This window comes from Punica granatum, chromosome 8 (genome assembly GCF_007655135.1).
Source record: "Punica granatum isolate Tunisia-2019 chromosome 8, ASM765513v2, whole genome shotgun sequence".
Taxonomy (NCBI): domain Eukaryota; kingdom Viridiplantae; phylum Streptophyta; class Magnoliopsida; order Myrtales; family Lythraceae; genus Punica; species Punica granatum.
The window spans coordinates 10,351,107-10,374,128 of NC_045134.1; the positions used below are offsets into that span (position 1 = coordinate 10,351,107).

Genomic DNA, 23,022 nt, shown 5'->3' on the forward strand with positions numbered 1-23,022 from the left:
TATTCCAAAATCTCAGAAAATTGTTCATGCTACTTAGAATGGATAATCTGTTTGTGGCCTTGAAAAAAAGAACTCGAGTACAAGCTTCTTGCATTCATCAAACAAGAAGAAGAAACTAGCGGAAAATGTTTCTCAATCACAAGTTAAATGGACTCGACCAATGTCGGACACTATTCACAAAATCAACCGTATAATTCAATAGTTCACCTAATAGCATTCCACTTCATATACTGGAAGAGTCTCCAACTTTCCCCCGATCTTTGTCCTCGAGCCTGACCTACTCGCTCAGCAGGCCTTCCATCAAGAGATGTGCAGGCACGAATAGGACTAGCGCTGGAACGAAATGGAATATGAGCCCGTGTTTGGGTCTTTAACAGCTTTGAAATTATCAACGCTCATCCCGAAGCGACCCAACAAGGAGTCTCCCATTTCTTTCAACTTTCCTGCATCAAAATTAATATGGAAGCTATTAGACCATGTTTAGAAGGCACTAATGAACTTTAAAGAGAAGAAATGACTTCAGTCGAATGGCTTAGAATCATGATGACGGAATGGTGGTCCCATTTTGGGTTTGGTTTTATCAACAGATAGTCAAATATATGAGGGATTGGCATTGGAGTTTGATCTATCTATTTAACAAATATGCAATTCGTAGTATTATAGTGTAATTAATAATTGAGAACTTCAGATCAGGTTAAAGTTCCGATGATAGAAACATAAGGGTGAAGAAAAGAAAAATTACCCCAAACTTCGGATCATAATAAATAAATAGAATTATGCTTCTCTCTGAATTTATGAAAAGTAAAGACAAAAAACCCAAAACAGGGTAAAGTTCCGATGCTAGAAATCAACACTCTTTAAACTACTGTTTTTTCCAATCTTTTAAAATGCCAACATATCCAATTTAGGGGGCAAAGCATAAAAGAATATCTTCATCTTCATCTCTCCAAAAAAAAAAAGGATCCACTCCATTAGATCCTAAGTTCAAGATATAATGTTGGGCAAGTAATAAAATTATTTTTCACCAATTTGTTGACCACACATATGCCCTTCCTCTGAATGACACTCTGGATTTTTCATCAGGTTATTTTCTGGATCGTAAGAAATTCATTTGTTGATAAATTCTATCAAAAGACCTCCCATGGAGGGCCCCTGCCAAAAGGTTAATCAGCTGCAGATCATTTATCCCTTAAAATGCCAAGAACGCATTTAGTGAGCTTACCGATCATCTCTTCCTTCATCTTTTCTCGCTTTTCAGCAGCAAGTGGTTCCAGGCGGTATATAGCTTTCCTTGCTTGATCATTGGAAGGATCCAATTCTAGAATCTTCTTCATATCTGGAAATGCCAATGAAAATAATACCCAAAAAGAGAAAAGAGAGGTTACACAATTTACTCAGGCATACCAAGTCATAGACAACGAGAACCTAATGAGCACGCTTAAGGGAACAGGATTTTTCACTATGAGATGCAACATAAGAAATCATAAAAACTTACCAGCAATAGCTTCCTCAAAGTTTTCAATCTTTTCCTGAGCCTCGGCTCTTCTCAGTAGAGCTTTCACATATTTAGGATTCAGTTCCAGAGCTTTTGTGCACTCCTTGACTGTGTCCTCATTCTTTCCCTGGTAAATAGCAAAAATAAAAATACTGTAAGTGTCAAGTATAGATAGGCTTAATCAATTGAAAGATGTAATGGTTTTACAAGAAAATAAACGTAGTGGAGATAGAACACAGTAGATAGATACCATCAGAGAGAAACTTGAGAAGCAAACAAATCAAGGCTGAGGAAGAGCGGAACCAATGGGTAAATAGGTTACACATTGAATAAAATTGGTCAGCAGTGCCAACAGAAAATGCCAAAGTGAGGATTTATGCCGTGGTCTAGAAAGCCTGGTTTCAAAGCGGTCATTAGCTATCCCATTAGTCTCATCTCCAGTATCCTCAACTCAACTAGACCAGCTATGCCATACCTCTTGAGTACTTGTTTGATGCAAATACACACTATGTGCAGGCCAACTAATGGAGCCACCAAACCAGTGAATGTACCAATCAAAACGTGATCAAGTTATTGCAACATCCATGTAACATTACCATAGGCAAATCTATGTCCATTTATTCTTCTTAACAGTCGGCCAAAGTAATAATAATTATATATTAAAAAAAAAAACGATCAAGCATCTCAGAACTAAAAAGTGTCTACAAGTATCAGGTGCAGTAAATAGTTTCACCCCAATTACAACGGCAACAATATTAAAGTATTCAAAAAAGAAATGGAAACTTACGAGCTTCAAAAAACAGATACCACGGTTTGCATGGCATATAGATCGTAGTTCCACTGATGAGGTCATCTCCGGCACGAGCTGCAAAGCCAGCTCATACTTTGACAACGCCTCTTCATACTGTCCAACTCCAAATAGTTTATTGCCTTCGACTTTTGCTTTGTTGGATTTTGCTAAGGCATCCTGCTCCAGAAACAGTGCACAAACAAGATGATTTCAATGTTCAGTAAGAAATGTACACACACATCCTGTAATACACATATATATAAATCACACATAGAAGCATACATATCTTCATAGTTTTAGATAGAGAGAGGGGGGAGCATCTATTGCAACTAGTCTTTGCTCACAGTATTTACAAGTAAGCAATCCAATTATAATCTTCGAGCCTATTACCCTGAGACTGCTGCCTACAGAATGAGATCGACACAAAATGCTCTACCACCTTGGTTTTTGTATTAGCGAAAACAAATTCAATTTTGGGAAACAATGCCAAAAGAAAGTCTAGAGCAATGAGGTTTGCACGAAATGAATCCATCATAGAGTAACGTAATGTAGATTCAAGACGACTCGAACACAAGCACAGGAATGTCGGCACAAAATCCTTGCTTCCACCTCTTTAAACAGGACTTCCCCATTCAACTTCCCTTAGAAATACTAAAAATTTATCCTTTAGTTGATAGAAGTAATCCTCGCTGCATTCACAATCACCGCCATCTCCTATCATAGCTCAGATGCACCAGCAACCTCAATACACTCGACTCGATTTTCAATGCAAACCTAACTAAACCACCAAATACTGTATATATAGAGGCAGCAAAAAAAAAAAAAAAAAAAAAAGGAGATACCAAGGGAAACCAAAATCACAAGCACGCAGACGACCAATCAAGGCGTCGAGAGGAGAGAGCGACCTGGATTGAAGCATCATCGAGTGGATTCGCCGCAGGGTCCGTAACAGGGGGCGCGCTTTCTGAAGGCGAATGCGTCTCCGGTAGGTTACCTCCGGGTTGCTGTTGAGGATCAGCCTTGCCGTCTTCGTTATCCCCGTCGTCCCTGTCGGAGTCAAGGCCGCTCTCGCTGGCGGTCTGGAAGCCGTCTGAGGCGGCGTCGGGGTCCCCGCTCGTCGACAGCACGGAAGGATCCACGTTCTTCGGCTCACTCTGGTGAGTGACCTCAGGCTCCGGCTCTGGCTCTATCACTGCCATGGTGATGTTTAGGCAACGGTGGTGATCGGGGCTGATCAGATCAGTACTCTGAGCACCGACAATCTATTTCTCTGAGCTTCCAAATGAATGAATGGAAGCTGAATCCCAATGATCAAAACCCTCTCTCTCTCTCTCTCTCTCTCTCTCTCTCTCTCTCTCTGCAATTTTATGAATTTTCTCGAAGAGGAGGAAGAAGAAGAAGAAGAAAAGGCAGCTACAAGACGCACCGGTCTAGACGAATGGCGACTGGGACGCACTAATTATTCCGGTTCGATGGGTCATCACAGAAATTCCGGTTCGTAAGAGCTAAACGGTTTTTCCTTTTTTCTTTTCTAATTTTATTATTATTTGCTTAGGGAGTCAAATCACAGTTTAGAAGACGGAGAACCAGGATGGGTATGGTTCGATTTGGTTTGGAAAACCGTTCCAGATCGAATCGAATCCTACCTGCGGTTCGGTTCGGTTCAGAGGTATGTACCGTAACCACCTTATTAGGAAAATTTTTAAGAGAGTGTAAATGATTTTTGCAATTCGGTTAACCGGTTAACCATATTTTTTAAAAATACATTAAAACATGCATAAAGGTAAATAGGTATTCGACTCGGTCCATTGCACTTGTTATGAGGTGAATCATAAAATTCAAGCCAATTAATCTCTTGATGTTCTATATTTTAATTATTTTTTCGAAAACTTATTTCAATTATTTTGGTGAATTTTATTTCAATCATTTAGTATTTTTTTATCTTTTTTTTAAATAATTGTAATTAAAGCGGTTTGATTGGTGAATCTCAATCAATAATATTAAGCATAATCTATACTACTTTTTCCGTGAAATAATCTTATCTATTACTTCAGTTAAAAGTTTCTATTTTCAGTTTAATTATGATCCATTTAAAATTAAAAAGAGGAATTGAAATACAATATTTCACTTATTATTAATCGCTCCCAAAAAAAAAAACAACACATATAGACTTCTTGCACACATTAAGCCATGTTTCGCACGGATAAATTTCTAAGTCATTAACAAAATGGCATTTTGACCCCCAAAAAAAAAAAGAAGAAGTTCCATTAGACTAGCATCAGTTCGACTAATTCAGCGTTTTTTTTTTTTGTTGGATTTTCAATTCGATGATTTGGTGTTTTCCCGAGCGCACCTATGGAGGAACTTCCAAGGTAGAGTCGAAGAATCAAATAGTTTTCATTTTTTAAGCCAATAATTTTAAATTAGTGTCCAAACAACTATGTTGATTTACGAAATTGACAATTATTCTTCGAAATTAACAATTATTATTCAGCAATTTTATTTCAGTTAGTTTTAGAATCAGCAACAACACAACCATACCAAAGCACAAAATGCCTTCCAACTTGGAAACTGAGGCATTCATTTTTTAAGCCAATAATTTTAAATTAGTGTCCAAACAACTAGGATGATTACGAAATTGACAATTATTCTTCGAAATTAACAAATGATTTTATTTCAGTAGTTTTAGAATCAGCAACACAACCATACCAAAGCACAAATGCCTTCCAACTTGGAAACTGAGGCATCCATCTACCACGTTGGTTCTAACTTGAAACAGCAAGCATCAGACGGCACCGCATGTATATAAATCGTAATACTAATGACCATCCTCATCATCGATTAAATAAAAAAGAAAAAAAACATGAACTAATTTCTGTAACTTTACAGAGTTCTCGGCTGAGTTTCAAGATTACAGGAAGTCTGAAAAGCCAGAGGTATTGCTCTAGCATTTCAAAGCCTGAAGCTGCTGTATCCTCCTAGACTAGAGGAACCATACCCGCCGTATGATTGTGATGAGTATCCTGATGAGGGGTATGATGAATCGCCCAACTGAGAATATGACCTCAGACCCGGGTCCACCTTCCCGTAGGTGCTTGTAACTGGTTCTGCGTGACGGCTTATAAATTCCTGCAGCGATGAAGAGATTTGCAATGTTCATTTTAGTAATCAGTGTTTCCCCGTCAAGAAATGATACCCTTCAAACATGAAATAAACTGCGAGGGAGAAAGCACAATGAGCTCCTAGAGCTCAATCGCAGTAGCTTAATTGAACTCGAGCTTGGAAAATGTTGAGCTTGACATAGACAATACCTAATTGAAGTTATTAGTGAGCTAGTGCTTATACAATTTTCAGATCATCAGAATTACGAATAGAACGCCCTTTTACAAGTTATTTTCAAATCCAATGAACCTAACATAAGCTCGAGGTCCATTTGTTACACACTGAGGTCAAGCTCTACTCAAGATTCAATTCAACGTTGTTATGGGACTCTTTTAAAGAAACTGGGCTTGAAAAAAGCCAAGATCAAGTCTATCAAGCACAAATAAGATGAGCTTGAGCCAAGTTTGAACCTCTAAATTTGCCAGTCAAGTTGGATCCATCCCTCAACTCGCCGTGCTATTGACTCTACTGCCCTCAAGGCAGTCACAGCAAAAAGTTCATGCGCATACAATTAAACTACAAGCACATCCAAGCACGATAGAGATAATTACGCAAGTCGGACATGAACCACTTCAGGAATTGATACCTGCTTTGCTCAAGGCAAGTGGATAATATACTATTTTGTTTGGTGTTGGGTGTTGGGTGGGGGGGGGAGGGATGGGATCTAGTTTCATTTCCCAGTCTTTTCGACTTAAAAGTAATATATATAATATAATTCATGCAAAATGCAGTTACCTGAATCAATTGTTGAGCTGTCTGAACTTGTGAAGCAGTGCCCTTAATCTCCACAGTTATTTCATCGGGCAGCACTCTGCTCTCTTGAACAGTTAGGATTGCCCCACTAGTACGACGAATGTATGCAATACTAGCTCCACCAATACCGATGATGTCCTCAGCATATGTCAATGGTACTTGCATTGTTTGTGCGACCTGAAAATGGGAAAGAATAGAGTTAATCAAGCAACACTTTATTATGGTTATATTGGATTTAAGGAACGGACTACAAGAACATAATGCAGTTGATATTATTTTTATCCTTATCCACCTCAATGACAGTTTATCACAAACGCAGGCCATTGAGTAACATGCTTACAGCTGATCACTCAGACCAGGTCAGAGGAAGTAACCAGACAAGATCCATATACTATGTTTTTTCTTTATAAGAGATATTCAATTGTTTCAATTATACTGTTTGTCATATACTATGTAGACATAACTTATTTAACTCAGCTTGATCAACTAGTAAATGAGGTTTAGATTTGGGAACCAGGACAGTTCCCGGTCGAAAACTGACAATTCGGAATGGATTTAAGACCGAGAACAACTTTAGCTGTGCATGGATACGTTACACACATTTAACATTTCTATATACAAAAATAAAATAAAATAAAATAAAAAAAGGAATACCGAGGCATAGGGGCTCATCATAAATGCAGTTGTGAAGAGGTATCATAAATTGCAACTACTGACCTGTGTCACGATAGGAGCACCTGCACGGCCAACCCTAGAAGAACGAATTCCAGAAAGTGCAGGATCTTGTCCATAGAGTGAAACCCCAGATGTTGCGATTTGGGTCTCTAATCGACTTTCCCGTTCCAAATATAGTGGTTCCCTCTTTGCTGGGAGCGAGTAATCAGTGCCACCGAACCCTACTTGAGCAACTGGAGGTGGTAATGACTTATCACTCCAGGTCTCTGCCGGTCGATCTTGTTGGGCCTGAGCCGCTGCATTGAACTGATAAGAAGCAAATATTAGTAACATATGCTGCAGAAAATAAATACCAAAAACCAACGAGCTCAACTACTCACAGTCTTCTCAAAGAGAGGGAGAACACTATGATCAACCAAAAACTTTCTCAAATGTCCCACCACTGCTTCTATGGCGTTAAGAACCTTAGAGGCCTCTCCTTGTATCTCAACAATCCGTTCATCTGCAGAGGCATAAAATGGCAAGTCTCCTGGAAGAAAAAAGAATAATTCAAGGTCATATGCCAAAAACAGAGAGCAAATAATCTAAGAGCATTCGGTAAAAAAAAAACAGTTGAGCGCTTCAATGACTAGAGATACAAAATGCCTCCAACATGCGTAAAAACTACAGTGGTTAGCAATCAAAACCCATGAGAGCAGAAATCACGAATACAAAATGAAATCTGCAACACCACAGCCCCATATAGAGTATGACTGTCATGTTTATTACTGGACAAAGTTTCCAAGATGCAGCAAAGGTATGCTAGCAGATACTAAACAGCAAAGTGGAAATAAAAATTAATAATTTAAAAAAATAGACCATCACAGAAGGCTTATACATGCAATCAAAAGCATACCTTCGGGTAATACCCGAACAGAAGCCCCAGTGTTCTCCTGTATTGACTTGATAAGCGAACCTTGCTTTCCAATTAGATTGATGGCTTGGGTAGATGCCACCAAGAATCTGATCGAACAAAAAGCAGCCGCCGCAGAAGCGGCTTTAGGATCACCCTCACTCTCAGGTAATCCACTCACGCGTTTGAACACTCTTGTTACAGCATCCATTGCAGGGGACAGTGGTGCCTCTAACTCCTCCTTTCCCGATATCAGTACCTAAAAATCAAAGGGAGCAATTCACTATACTGTGTCAAAAACCTCGTATAAACTCTCAAACAAAAAGCCGAATTTTTTCAGACCCTCTTTCCTTCCATCTAATCCAAGTAAATCGCTGATCATAACACATCATAATTTCAATATACACCATTTTCCTTGCTTCGATTACTGCCGAGATTCAAGGATACTTGCAGGAAAACAAACTCAGTGGTAAATCTCCCAGTGGACACCCAAAAGTAAAGTTAAGTCGCAACAATGGGCCTAATCATATGATCAAAATCCATCTTTCTTCCTCAAAAGCACCAAAGATGATCTCTTCAGCCTTACAATAACTAAAGGCTCATAAAGAGCCAGCGCAGAACCAATTTAGGGTTTCTCTAATTTCCAAAGAAAGCAGAAAGAGCAAATTTTGAAGACTTACAATGCGGTCAGGAGTTCCGACGGGGGCATCAAGTACGCGGATTCGAGCTCTAGTCTCCTCGCACATCTTCTTAATCAGTTCTCCCTTGCGTCCAATGATGCTCCCGACCTTCAGAACTGGCACGATCAGCCTGAACACGCAGTTCCCAGGCCACCCTGGCCACTTTTTATCACTGCCATTGGTCCCCGGCCCGGCCGTCGAAGCCGAGGCTGGAGTCGCTTCACCAGCCGGAGCAGCCAGCTGAAAATCCGACGGCGCTGTCTCGATCGCGGTTTCTACTGCACTAGCTGACGTATGGGAAGGGACAATTAGGTTAGCCGCAGCGTCGTCGAAGGAAGAGGCAGGGGGTATAGTGTATTCAGGAACGTAGCCGGAGCCGTTGACGGTGGCTTCGCCGCTGGCCATCGGAGAAAGACTGATAGAATCGGCAGAGAATAGAAAGGGAAACGGAGGGGAGGGGTTAGGGCTTTAAAGATTTTCCGATTTGGGAAAAATCGTTAGTGGGCTTAAAGCTTGGAATTGGGGCGCGTGTGCTCCACGCTTCATGAGTTCTGGGCCCATTGGCCTTGGGGAGAAATTTACCTTTTTCCGGGTAGTTAAGAGAAATTTCCCTATTTACATATTGTTGAAATAGTTGCCCAAAAGTAAGGGACAGATTCCAATAGCCTACACCGTAAAATTTTGAAACCGAATCCTACCATATTGGGTCCTAAAACCTATATTATACTATGGGTTTCGGGTTTTTTATTGATAATGTAAATTTTTTTGTCTCGCTAAATAAAATTAAAAATATCTCATTTATAATTCGTAATCATGCAAAATAGAATATTGACATAAATTTTTTTTTTTTTAAATTAGGATTATATTTTTTAAATATAAGAATATCTAAATATAACTATATATATAATGAAAAAATTATTATCCGGATTCGGGTATCGATTCTGATTCCAGTTATGGGTACCCTAATATGCAAGAATCGAAATTGGAACCCGAATTAGTTTTTACCGGTTCCGTATTTTAATATTCGGAACCTACCATATTTTCAATACGAGTTACCCAGACTCTACTTTAAATGGTAGGTTCCAACCGGTTCCGAATAGATCCGATATCTGTGCACGTCCCCGCCCAGAAGAATAAGATATAAAGAAAAGTTACTTATAGATATATATATATATATATTACACACATCAGAAAATAAATAAATATATATATATATATATATATATATGAAGAAGAGTTACTTTTATGGTTGGCAATTTGTACGATACAATTCGATGAAGGAATCTATCAAAGAGACATATGGGATAAAATTTTATAAGTCGTCATCATCGATTCGAATATGAAAGTTAGGGCATATACTATCAATCGTTATTGGTCACTAGGATGGAAATAACCAATGTACCCCATTTTGGGATAAGGACAAAAATGCTTTTATTACTAAAGAAATGATACAAGTCAAATTACAAGGTCCTCGGCGGCCTAAGTCACTCCCGTCGAGAGTAAAAATAAATTCTTATACCACGTGAATTGATTCAAGTAATTTGATATTTATTCATTTTAAGTAAAATCTCGAGTTTGAATTGTTGTGAATATTTCTATACACGTTATGAAAATTTTATCCCTTCGTGGGTCGACCTAACTCGACTGAATTAGTTGGGATTCAATTGCAATTTCGAATACTAAGGTTAAAAAAAAACAAATCCTTAAACAAAGGAGACAACAAAGATAAATTGAATAAGCATCAAGCACTCCATAAAACATAACGTAAACATTCACACAAACACAGAAATTTCTGTTGAAAAGGAGTCTTTATGCCCCTTTCAACGTGTGGATTGCCCAAACACCTGAACTTGACACCCTAAATAATCCACGACATGACACGAAAAGCACAAGGTACAGACCTCGTGTAACCTCTCATTCCTGGCCTTCCAAATACGGTAGATTGAGGCTTTATGCAAACTTCTTAATTATGACATGAGTAGATTTACCTTCAATTCAACAATTCAACATGATTACTCATTCAAACTATTAAAAGCTCTATTAGCTTCAAGAAGGTCAAAACTCTCTGTCAAATATCTTTCGCAGAAGTACACCGGAAAAAGAGATTATCTCCTCTCTCAACTCTCAAGGCAACTAAACATAATAGGCTAGAGCAATTTGAGGTAGGACCACCCCAGGCAAATGTTCTGTCACTGCTAGTGAGCTTTTTTTTTTTTGCGGATTACATATTTAAATTTTTTTGGGTTACATGCTAGAGAGCTTATTACATATGGCAAGCCAAGATAAAACTATGCTTAGGGATGCAATGGCTAAACCAGATAGCACGACGCCAAGTAACTTTAACAATATGATCCCTAAGAAATCTGAGTAACAACTTTTTGGAGGGAAGCCATAGTAGCAAGTTTAGATTGTCTCTGCTTCCATGTGTCCATTGGAGATGATGGCAGCAACTTTTAAATATAAAGGAATACCAGAGATAATGATGGATTAAGTCTTTTCACCAAAGGGAACATGGCGAACAGTTAAACAAATTTAAGTTAGTCTATGTAGAAAGAACATATTTAGAAAATTTTTAGAATTATGGATATATAATTTTATTTTTTGCACTGGAATACACTAATAATTAGAGATTGTCTAGATATATTGATGTTCAGATTTCGTAAAAAGAATTGCAGCATCATCTAATACTTAAAATCTATATAGCCATAAAAGGAATAGACTCGCAATGAAGTGCAGGTTGCTGCATTAAAAATAATACCCCACACACACATATATATATATACTTGTAACTCGCATAATAAATAGGGTTAGAAGAGTAATTTTCTAAATAGTATAAGGTTATAAAAGTAAATCTATTGACTTCTTTAACAATAAATGCTTCCTCACTAATGAAATAAAATTATTAAAATGAATCACGTAAGAGATTAATGAGATGATTTAAATATATCAACTTGACGCAATATAAAAATAAAAATAAATTATGTAGTTTATTTAAAAATATGATACATATTTATTGAAATAATTAGTTTACTCTAATGGCGACCAGTTAACAAATTTAAGTTAGTCTATGTAAAAAGAACATATTTAAAAAATTATAGAACTATGGATATATAATTTTATTTTTTGTATTGGAATACACAAATAATTAGAGATTGTCTAGATATATAGATGTTTAGATTTCGTAAAAAGAATTACAACATCATTTAATACTTAAAATCTGTATAGCTATAAAAGGAATAGACTCGCAACGAAGTGCAGGTTGTTGCATTAAAAATAATACCATATATATATATAAAGTTGTAACCCGTGTAATAATTGGGTTAGAAGAGTAATTTTCTAAAAGTATAAGGTTATAAAAGTAAATCTATTGATTTCTTTAACAATAAATGGCATCCTCATTAATGAAATAAAATTATTAAAATAAATCATGTAAGAGACTAACAAGATGATTTAAATATATCAACTTATTGCAATATAAAAAATAAAAAAAAATTATGTAGTTTATTTTAAAATATGACACATACTTATTGAAATAATTAGTTTGAAATTACTATTATAATAATTACTTTACTAATTTATAACATAAAAATTATTGAAGGTTATTATTTGTAAATTAAAATTAATGATTAAAAATTATTATTATTATTAATGAGAAAATTGGTGTTTGAAAATATAAATAATTACCATAATAAATTATATAGAGATATATGAAAACAAATTCGTGCAACGTACGGCACAAAAAAGCTAGTATATATATAAAGTAGTAACCAATGCATTAATAGGGGTAGAAAAGTATCAAAATAACATATGGGAAAAGTGGTAAAATCTTTACCAATTTTTATGTTAATATACTATATATATTATAAAGAAAATATTCAAAAATGCGTGAAAAGATATTCAATCATTTATTACCATATCGTTAACAAATAAATATTCATTATTTTAAGAAAATAAATAATCATTTATTCTTATATAAACATAAAATTAATTTAAAAAAGATTAAGTATCATAGCTAATCGTATAAAAACTTAATTAAGTAAAACTTTAATCCAAGTGACTTGGTCATTTTATCTAAAAGTGTTTAAATTTATAAATCTTAATATATGGAACCCAATAAGATTGGCCTAGTGGTTAAAGAGTGTGACAACCAAGGGGAAGTCCCAGGTTCAAATCACGCCTCGGACATCATGTAGGAGAATACTCCCTATTAGACTACCTGCACAGCCTGTGGCCGGACTAACGTGTCCCGTGGGTTTGTATGGTGTTCACGTGGACCGTGGGATTAGTCGAGAGAAACCTAAACACCCTCATTATCAAAAAAAAAAATTCTTAATACATGGAATATCGATTACAACAAAGGCGCACAAGCAAATAATGAAGTTTAAAAGTTTTGATAGACTGTGAGTTTCTTATTCTATCATCAAATAAAACTAATGATATTATCTAAAAGTATTCAAATTTTAGATTAATTTTTCTTAAAAAGTAATTTGATAATTGTAATGGTGTATCTATTACATGTATTACTTACTTAAGAACTTTTTATAAATATTTAATATATATTCTTCTATTGCACGTTTGAATTTATTACATAACTTTTTACATGCCAAAATAAATTATAAATTCAAACCAATTATTTTTTTCATATTTAAACTTTTGTAATAATATTTTCCTTATAAAATTCGTGGAATGCACGGGTCCAATAAACTAGTAATATTGTATTTGTCGGTTGTGTTCTATAATTTGGATTATATAATAAGACTCATTAAACATAATGAAGATTGTTCCCATGAGCATTCCCAACCCATTATCTTATCATTATTAATAAATGAGTGTTATACATAAATTTTATTTATTTATGAGCTTGAATTTATAGTGCTATATTATAAGTTTTCTTTCATAGGATTATAATTTTTCTGTAATTTCTTTATATGATCAATTAAACTTTTGGTACTTTATATCCTTCGCATTATACATGTTTTTTTAATGAAATCATTATATATCGTCTTTATAACACGTTTATATATTATTTCTTGTAGCAATTTTTCTAATTTTTGAGCGCATATTTGATTTTTAACGCAGTAAAATATTTTTAATGATTAATTTTAAAATTTATACAATATTAATTAATAAAATTAGACTAATTCTGAATTATTCGATGAATATTTCGCAATGGTCTAAATTAGTGTGCATTATATATAATTATTTAATTTTTTGTATTAGAAACAGTTTGGTAAAAACTCACACAAACTTGATGATACTTTTTTCATGTATGGTTTTGTCACAGTGTGGTTTCAAGTATTTAAGTTTGTTTTTTGTAATTATTATAAGTTCATACATTATACTAACAATTTCATAATAGAAATTAGGTTAACTTTCAAATAAATACCTACTGTTAGTTTAATAAAACTAATGATATTATCTAAAAGTATTCAAATTTTAGATTAATTTTTCTTAAAAAGTAATTTGATAATTGTAATGGTGTATCTATTACATGTATTACTTACTTAAGAACTTTTTATAAATATTTAATATATATTCTTCTATTGCACGTTTGAATTTATTACATAACTTTTTACATGCCAAAATAAATTATAAATTCAAACCAATTATTTTTTTCATATTTAAACTTTTGTAATAATATTTTCCTTATAAAATTCGTGGAATGCACGGGTCCAATAAACTAGTAATATTGTATTTTGTCGGTTGTGTTCTATAATTTGGATTATATAATAAGACTCATTAAACATAATGAAGATTGTTCCCATGAGCATTCCCAACCCATTATCTTATCATTATTAATAAATGAGTGTTATACATAAATTTTATTTATTTATGAGCTTGAATTTATAGTGCTATATTATAAGTTTTTCTTTCATAGGATTATAATTTTTCTGTAATTTCTTTATATGATCAATTAAACTTTTTGGTACTTTATATCCTTCGCATTATACATGTTTTTTTAATGAAATCATTATATATCGTCTTTATAACACGTTTATATATTATTTCTTGTAGCAATTTTTCTAATTTTTTGAGCGCATATTTGATTTTTAACGCAGTAAAATATTTTTAATGATTAATTTTAAAATTTATACAATATTAATTAATAAAATTAGACTAATTCTGAATTATTCGATGAATATTTCGCAATGGTCTAAATTAGTGTGCATTATATATAATTATTTAATTTTTTGTATTAGAAACAGTTTGGTAAAAACTCACACAAACTTGATGATACTTTTTCTTCATGTATGGTTTTGTCACAGTGTGGTTTCAAGTATTTAAGTTTTGTTTTTTGTAATTATTATAAGTTCATACATTATACTAACAATTTCATAATAGAAATTAGGTTAACTTTCAAATAAATACCTACTGTTAGTTTATTTATTTGTCACTTATTTTTTGAAGTTGGACTTTTTCTAATAAGTCGAGAGAATATTAAATTTTCATAAAACGATTTAAACATGATTAAATCAGCTCTCTTAATATTTTTACTAAATTACATTACAAATTTATTTCATTTACGATGAGCCATTTACCATTACATGAGTCAATATTACTTATATACTAGTCTAATGATCTATGCAATGTACGGATTTTAAATTTTAATGCTAAATATAATAATATTTGTCAAGCAATATCTTGATTTCATGATATTTGATGTTATATATATATTTTTTCTTTTCATTATCCTATTAATTTCTATAAAGATAAAACATACAACTATGTACGAATTAATTATTACGATATCCGATATACTTTAATCCAATAAAAGTGCTAGTCCATTCATGTAATTTTCACTCATTATATAGCAGTCATTTTTAAGTATGTCGATTTACTAATTTCTGACGATTTCTATTAGCTCATTTTATTAATCGTAGTTTTAAATAAAATACTGCATGCAGCAATAAAAACTTAAATAACTTGTCAATTTTTGGTAAAGAATAAAGTTCCATATAATTTATAAAAATAAACGTTAATATTTTTTTAGTTATTTTTAAATCACCAATATTAGGTATAATACGTCATGCTATATTCTGCTATACTGAGCATTAATAATAACCATTATAATTATAGGTATAATATTGTACATGTGAATGTGAATTGTAAATTTTTATATACGTTTATTTATATTTCCAAAATAGTTTACATTTTTATTTTATTAATGCACTTCATTAAATGTCCTAATTCTACTTTACTCTATATATATTGAATGATTGATATATGGATTCGTTGAAAAGAAAAGAAGAAGAAGTGTTTCAATCAATATATAATATATAAAAGCCGAAGCACGGAATGTAGAATCTCCATTTGAAAACCCTTAACTCCTAGTAAAATGCCGTTACTTTCTCAAAACAATCTATTTGATAACCTCCAACACTACGTTAAATTGACCTTTTAATTTCAGTTCAATGAATTTTAATATATTTTGTTTGAGTCATATTCGACATATTTTGATTATTTATTTATATTATTTGCATGTAATAGTATATATAATTATTCTTTTGAAAAATTAAAAGATTTCTCAATATTTTGAAAGAATTTCTTGATATGAGTTGTACTTTTTGAAGAACAATGCACCCAATGCCCTATAAATACGAAATGAAAATTTTTCTTTTTTGCATCATCTTTTTATATACAATAATGTTTCCTAGCTCTAAATCCGTCCTTTTCTGTTGCACCAATGCAAATTATAAATTCATAATATATTTTTATATAACAAGGAGTGTTGCAACTCTTAATGAATTCTCAACAAACTCATGGGACAAGTCCTCTAGTCACGCATGCCAAACCATCGGTTAATACTATAGGATTATTAACTCTTTGTACATACGATCTTCGCATATAATCATATGGCTTGATTTTATATTTGTTTGCCATCATGTTATTTAGTTCTTTTGTAATTTATAATATTTATTATGTCTACTTGATAAAATATATGATTTTCATTATATAGATTTTTATATCTCTATCCATTTGTACATCATACATGTTAAATATTCAATATAAAAATTTACCGCGCATAGCGCGGTTTCAACTAGTTCCAATGAAAATGAACATATTTGTAGTTGGTAATACTATCGCATTTTTTCTTGAATTTGTTTTTCCTTGTGGAGCTTTTGTGATCATTTTCTTCAATAAAAAAGAGCGATTCACTGAACTCTGAAGAAAATATGCATCCATAACACAGGGAGGTTAATTGAACCATCTATTATCAGTTAAAAAAAAATGAGAAAACCTTGTGTTATTCTATCTCATGGAAATATGTGGTGGGAAAAAAAATTAACATTGTTATGGCATAAATCTATGCACATGACTTGTGCATATGTATTTACGCCTGTTCACTTACTTATTGTAATTTTACTAGTATTTCGTTTCCTGTGGTAAAATGAGATCACCTAAGGTTTTGTAATTTAAAACTACCCCTACTGTAGATGAAGAGATTTTTTTTTTTTTGCTTTACTTGCCCTTTTTCCCCCACAAAACAAACATCTCAGAAATAATCTCAAAATTAAAGATGGTCTAGTTAGAATATGCTACTCATTATCATCTCATCTGTTCCTCCTTTGCGTGAGAAATTAGAGGAAAAATAATTAACATCAAGAATTAGAGATTAAAATATGTGCAAGCGAAAATAAAGCTTTTAAAGAATGGCCCGGAAAGAAGTATAAATGCTCATGAGAAATCAAAATTAGATCATTCTCGCAGCCATAAAGGCTCAAAAATAAAAAGCTTATTTTCTAGGAGCCAAAAAAAAATTAAATATTATCTCTGGTCGTTCGTAGTCGAATTCGGCCCTCTTACAAATCTACCCTGCCATAATGTCAAAAATATATATATCAGAATAATTGCGGGAAGAATAGTACAATGTTGTATCCCTAATAGAATAAACGATGAGCGAAGTTTCTTTTATAAGGAAATATAAATAAATTATACAAGTTTATCAAAAGAGCATTATGTTGATGCCAAAGTCTCGTTACCTTCATTCGGGGCCGTTGATCGGCGTTGTCTTTTCTGACTTGGTATCTGATCTTCTTCGCAAAGAGACGTGTGCGTCTCTTTTCCTTGTACCGTAAAACGCTCGCTTCTCTAACGATGTCATTCTCCGTGAATAAGTCGATTTGAGCCAACCTGGCCTGCCACAGCCGATTGAAAACACAAAATGATTCAATGCTTGTAGTTAAATAATCAAGGCAATCAAATAAAATGTGCACGAGGGACAAAAGTTTTGTCGTTTCCCAACACATTTCTATAGTAAGTCTTATTTTATACCACATAAAAGTACACAATAAACTCATAAATATTTATTTACGCAGAATAAATAAAACAATTTATATTAAAAAATGTTTGTCTCGAGTAAATTCATTAAACTCTAAGACTGTCCATTTGGAAGACAAATTTAAGGCTTGATTACGCCAAAGTTAAAGCCAAAATGTCCATTTGAGCTCTATATATAGTTCGAAATTGACCGACACGAAATTGTTTAATCAGCTCCAACATCGTTGGCCGAATAAGATTTTCTCATATCATAACAAAGCACGGCATTTTGAAATCAAACCGGCATTTTGGAAGATCCATATATTTATTTCGATATATTTTAATAAAACAAGAAAACTTACATTTATGTCTTAGTAGAAGAGAAAAACAAGAGGTACCCACCAAATGGGTCCCACAAAGTATCGAGCAAAGAATGTCAAGGGTCCCATTTCCTATTAAACACTATTAATAAATTTGATAAATTCTTTTCTTTTTCTTAAAAAAATGGGCCTACCGCCACATGTGCTTGAAAATGCAAATTATTGCATATATATTTTTCTTGAAATAATTATTTTACGCATATATAGAATACAAAGCTGGTGTGCTTTTTATTAAAAAAATGCTAAATCTTTCTAAATTGTGTCTAGAAATCTTCTTAATTTGAATCTTCACTCACATCTATTGATAGTCCTTGGATATTATATAAATTACAATTCTTGCTATTGTGAATGAAATTTTGAATTAAAAATATTTTTATATTTATTATTAGGAAGATATAGCAATACACTTTTTATTAATAGCAATACACTTAATATAAGCCCTTTGTCATTTACCAAAAAAAAAAAGCCCTTTGTGAATTATAATTATCATTGTCCCTACTTACCAACAAAAAAGAAATAATTAATTATCTGAAAAATTGATTCATCACAGAAAAACAAAATGGTGTGCTTTTTTTATTAAAAAATGTTAAAACTTCCTAAATTGTGTGTCTAGAAATCTCTTAATTTGAATTTTCACTCACATCTATTGATAGTCTTTGGATATTATATGTGAAATTTTGAATTAAAAGGATTCTTATATTTATTATTAGGAAGATATAGCAATACACTTTTTATTAATAGCCATTGTACACTTTCATGCAATTGCTTTATAATTATCATAGTCCCTACTTACCCACAAAAAGGAAATAATTAATTATCTCAAAATTTGATTCATCACAGAAAAGAAAAATGTATTACTAACTCAAAAAATCGATTTTTGAGAATATTTAAAAAAGAGAGAGAATTTAATTGAGATGAACTAAAGCGTAGTACATACATATGTTTAGGACAATGGCAGATTCTCAATTAGGACTGCGATATTATGATTTAATTCTCACTAATAGGACTTTGCACACCTATTTAATTTTCCTCTTCTGTTGATTATCTTCTACACGTATGCGGATTCGATTGTAATCGAGAAAATAATATATATATATATATATGTAAAAGGTCACCTTTTTTTTCAAGGCAATGATTGATTAGATTAGATAAAAATAAAAAGGAAGAAACGAAAAAGTGCTCCCCATTTATGGCAAAACAGAAAAAAAGAAAAGAAAAAAAGAAAAGCCAATTCCGCGACCGCGCGTGAGAGCACGCGCCATGCCACCTAGCATAACTAACTTCACTAACTGTTCCCAAAGCTCCGGCAGATGAGAAATTTAACGGTTCGGTTTAGAGCAAGGAAGGAGGAAATCGGTCAGAGACGTACGGAAACGTCGGCAGCCGGCGCGTCGGAGCCCGGAGCCTCGTCGGAGAACGGTGAGCCCTTGCCGGACCAGGCGCCCAGGACGCCGTCGTAGTCCAGCTTCAGCATCAGCCCCGGTTTCGCTTGCGGCTGCGGAGTCGGCTCCTCCTTCGGCGGTTCTGGGGTTTTGAGCTCCGACAATGACTTCACTTTCTCGGCCTTCTTCTTGGCCTTCTTCTTTGTCGTGGTCGTCGTCTTCTTCTCGGCCGACGGGCTTGGAGCGGAGCTCAGCTTGGGGGAGATTTCGAGGACATCGACGGTGGGGAAGTTCCACCAGTAGCTCATCTCCTCCGCCCGCTTCCATACCCTCATCGACCCGATTCGGCTCCCCGTCCCAAGCCCCGGCTCCCACCTCGCCCCGGATTTCGGCAATCCGCCGGTAGGCTCGACGATTGAACCCGCACCCACGCCAAGATTCCCCATGATGCTGTCGATTCCCTCATCGATTTCCTCGTCGAGGATGATTGATTCTGCATCGAAATCGAAGTCCTCCTGCGATTCCTCGGGCAGGTCCGAGGCCTTTGATTGGATTTCCCCGGAAGCTGGCGACAGCTTCTGCTCGGTTTGGAACCTTGGTTTATCGTGGATTGGCAGGAAATTGTCGGAACTGTCGATTTCCCGAAAGGGCAGGAACAAGTCCGAGGATTCGGGCTCATTGGGGAAGAACTCGCAAGGCAGCTTGGAGAATTGTGGGGATTGTCTGCTGGGAAAATGCTGGGGTAGACTTGGGACAAGAGGGCGGCCGCCTCGTTGTATGTCTGATTGGGCCGCTTCCGAGGGGTCCGAGGCTTCCGGGTGGAGATCGAGAGTGGAGAGTTGCTGGACTCCGAGATGGTCGAGGTGGGTGAAGAGGACATCGGCGAGGTCCGGGGCGATGTCAATCGGGGCTTGACAATTTCGAGATCAAAACCATAGGTTCTCCCACCTCCGCTCAGAAAGGAGGACATTGTTCCGGTTGAAATCGAGGCCTGGCCTCAAGAAGCCTTGAGTTTGGATTGAATTACGGTGGAACTGAGCTCCACTTGGCAAAACAAACAGAGGATGCGAAGCTAAACCTTGCAAAGGTTCAATCCAAATTACGCATAAGGTCGGCGAACTCAGACGGACCGACAGAAATACTGGATTCCGAATCGGGGGTAGACTTCAGAAAGACGCAGAGAAGCTTCTACTAATAGCAAGGATCGAGCTAAACCCCTTAAACCTCTGCAGAAGATTCTCAAAGAACCCCCTCTTTTTTTTCCGAAAGGGAATTCGACAATCGGAAAAGCTCTTTATTAGCCAGCAAAAAGCCCTTCCCCCAATACCTGAAAGCTACCAGACCCGATTCAACATTGAAAAGAACACCATTGCAACATCCTAGGATGTTCCCAGAAACCCAGAGGTTGAGAGTAGTTTGGCGCGGCTCAATCAAACTGAGAAGGGGAAGGTTTTGCCGAATTGGGAAAGGACCGAAGGAGAAAGGCCCAAAATTTGTCACAGTTGAGGGAAAAAGGAACACTCTTTCTGCTTTCTCGAGCAGAGAGAGAGAGAGAGAGAGAGGGAACCAAGAAAACTGGGGAGCGCAGAGGAGGAGGTCACGGGGAAGGGAAGAGCAGATAAAGGGAGAGGTCCAATGAATGGAGTGGGCAGACAGACACAGAGACACACACACTCACCCTCAGAGATAGATAGAGATAGAGAGAGAGTATGGAGTGGAGTGACGGAGGTGGACGCCGAGCAGGGCAGGGCTAGTAAAGAGGTTTCGAAGTGTTTTAACATAACAGAGGGGAGAGGCGATGCGAACAGAGGAAGGGACAATGCTAATTTTGCAGGTCTTTTTTGTGGACCACCCCTCCCTCCCTCTCTGTCTCTATGTATGTGTGTGTATATATATATATATATATATATCTCCATCTCAATTATTTATTCCTCATTTACTAGATTGGCCTCGTTCCTCACTTGTCATCAACAACTCCCTTCTTTCACTCCCAACCAATAAAAGCAAGTATTACTCCTCAAGATTTTCATGATGCGAGACCATATCTATGCATGTACAGATAAATTATCAAGCCAGACGAACCCGAATGCGGTGTAAGAAGCACGTAATTAATCTTTACCGTCACTTGCAAAGTTGTACCAAAGCAACAGACAGTCTTCTATGTGTATCGTGTGCACCATAACTATATAGTCTTCTTCTTTTCTTTTTTTTTTTGAAAAAGAAAATTTATGAACACTGGTGGCAATTCATATTGAAGACGCTGTAGAATTTTCCCCTGATTATATGAGCGCAAGGGCTATTTCTCGATTTGAACAAATTTTTGCCATTTACCCGAAAGTCGATAGACTTTTATGGTGAGTTTGGTTTTAGAGTTAAAGTAATTTTAATTTTGATCGTGGAAAATGACAAATGATTGTGTAGTGTGTTGAGTTAAAGTTAAAATTAAAATTTTTTACTTGAAAAATGTATATTTTTGTCGTGTAGTGTATTGAGTTAAAGTTAAAGTTAAAATTTTTATAATTTTAACTACGAAACCAAACGAAACATTAGACTTTTATGTGTTTAGTAGATTAGAGAGGGCTGGCTATATAATTTTCAAAAGCATAATTGCACTTAAACATGCATGGAAGATTGCATGCAAAACACAATATAATATATATATATATATGTATGTATATATATTTCTGTATGTAAGAAGAAGTATGGGCGACAAGGTCACCTTGGGGGTTAAAGAAATTTTGGGAAAAGGTCAATAATGGGCAATCGGGAGATGTCGTAGTTGGATTCTTTCTAGAGATTATGCCACCCCCATATCACCTGCAAAGAGGAATATCACTCCCTTACGGGAAAGGTTTCTTATCTTCTGACTTGGCATGTTCCGATTGGCCAGCACAGATTTCTAGGGCTGACGTGGACTGCTCTTTAATGGTGGTTGATTCCACCCATATGGAGCTCTAGCTTGAATTAGAGAGAGAGAGAGAGAGATGATCTGATCATAGGATGGAAATTTGGCAATAAGGGCAATGATTTGAGCTTCCTCTTTAGCTTTTCGGTGTCTTATGCGGCTTAGATTGAGTGGCTGTTGGGTGTCATACGTTGGTGTTGTGAGGTTCAATGGCTTATGATTAGATAATCAAATTTCTTCATTGGCTTATCTTCTCTTCCCTCATCCTTTTCATTGAAAATAAATATTCTTACCCGTATTATTATCTTTTTGATTTTGATCGGTTACCTATATGTAGATTGACAGTTTACTCGATGCCGTGGAATGGTTTCGTCCGCATGCTCGTGCGATTTATTCTTTTGTATATGTACTGTACAAAATTTATAGCTCGCATTATCGAAAAGATGTAAGGTGCATATCTCAACAGAAAATCTATCTTGTAGTATTCTTGTGAACTTTATACTTTGTCGTAAAAGTTAGAAGCAGTGTGTTTATTGGGACACAAATACCAGGTTATGTTTAGGGAGTTTTAAGACAATGGTATGTAATAGTAGCTAACTTGGAACCAACCAAGAAGTCTTGCATTCAATTTTCTCTCGTGAGATTTCTAT

At 35.0% G+C, this 23,022-nt stretch overlaps 3 protein-coding genes across 3 annotated transcripts; all 3 read right to left on the reverse strand.

Annotated features, from left to right (window-relative positions):
- On the reverse strand, positions 1-3,661 carry LOC116189360 (tetratricopeptide repeat protein 1-like). The gene is made up of 5 exons (XM_031518994.1): positions 3,191-3,661; positions 2,283-2,462; positions 1,496-1,622; positions 1,223-1,336; positions 1-443 (listed from the first exon to the last, which is right to left on the reverse strand). The coding sequence occupies exons 1-5, from the start codon at positions 3,482-3,484 to the stop codon at positions 328-330; spliced, it is 831 nt and encodes a 276-aa protein (XP_031374854.1). The 5' UTR covers positions 3,485-3,661; the 3' UTR covers positions 1-327.
- Positions 3,662-4,936: 1,275 nt separating this feature from the next.
- On the reverse strand, positions 4,937-8,923 carry LOC116189240 (RNA-binding KH domain-containing protein PEPPER-like). Its single transcript, XM_031518810.1, has 6 exons — positions 8,448-8,923; positions 7,771-8,026; positions 7,256-7,404; positions 6,918-7,181; positions 6,183-6,377; positions 4,937-5,414 (listed from the first exon to the last, which is right to left on the reverse strand). The coding sequence occupies exons 1-6, from the start codon at positions 8,850-8,852 to the stop codon at positions 5,238-5,240; spliced, it is 1,446 nt and encodes a 481-aa protein (XP_031374670.1). The 5' UTR covers positions 8,853-8,923; the 3' UTR covers positions 4,937-5,237.
- Positions 8,924-17,041: 8,118 nt separating this feature from the next.
- Positions 17,042-21,333, reverse strand: LOC116188646 (protein CHLOROPLAST IMPORT APPARATUS 2). Its single transcript, XM_031518132.1, is given in 4 exon segments — positions 17,042-17,261; positions 17,429-17,584; positions 19,455-20,182; positions 20,185-21,333. Coding segments are annotated over 4 exon segments (1,185 nt in total). The 5' UTR covers positions 20,438-21,333; the 3' UTR covers positions 17,042-17,213.
- Positions 21,334-23,022: the final 1,689 nt, after the last annotated feature.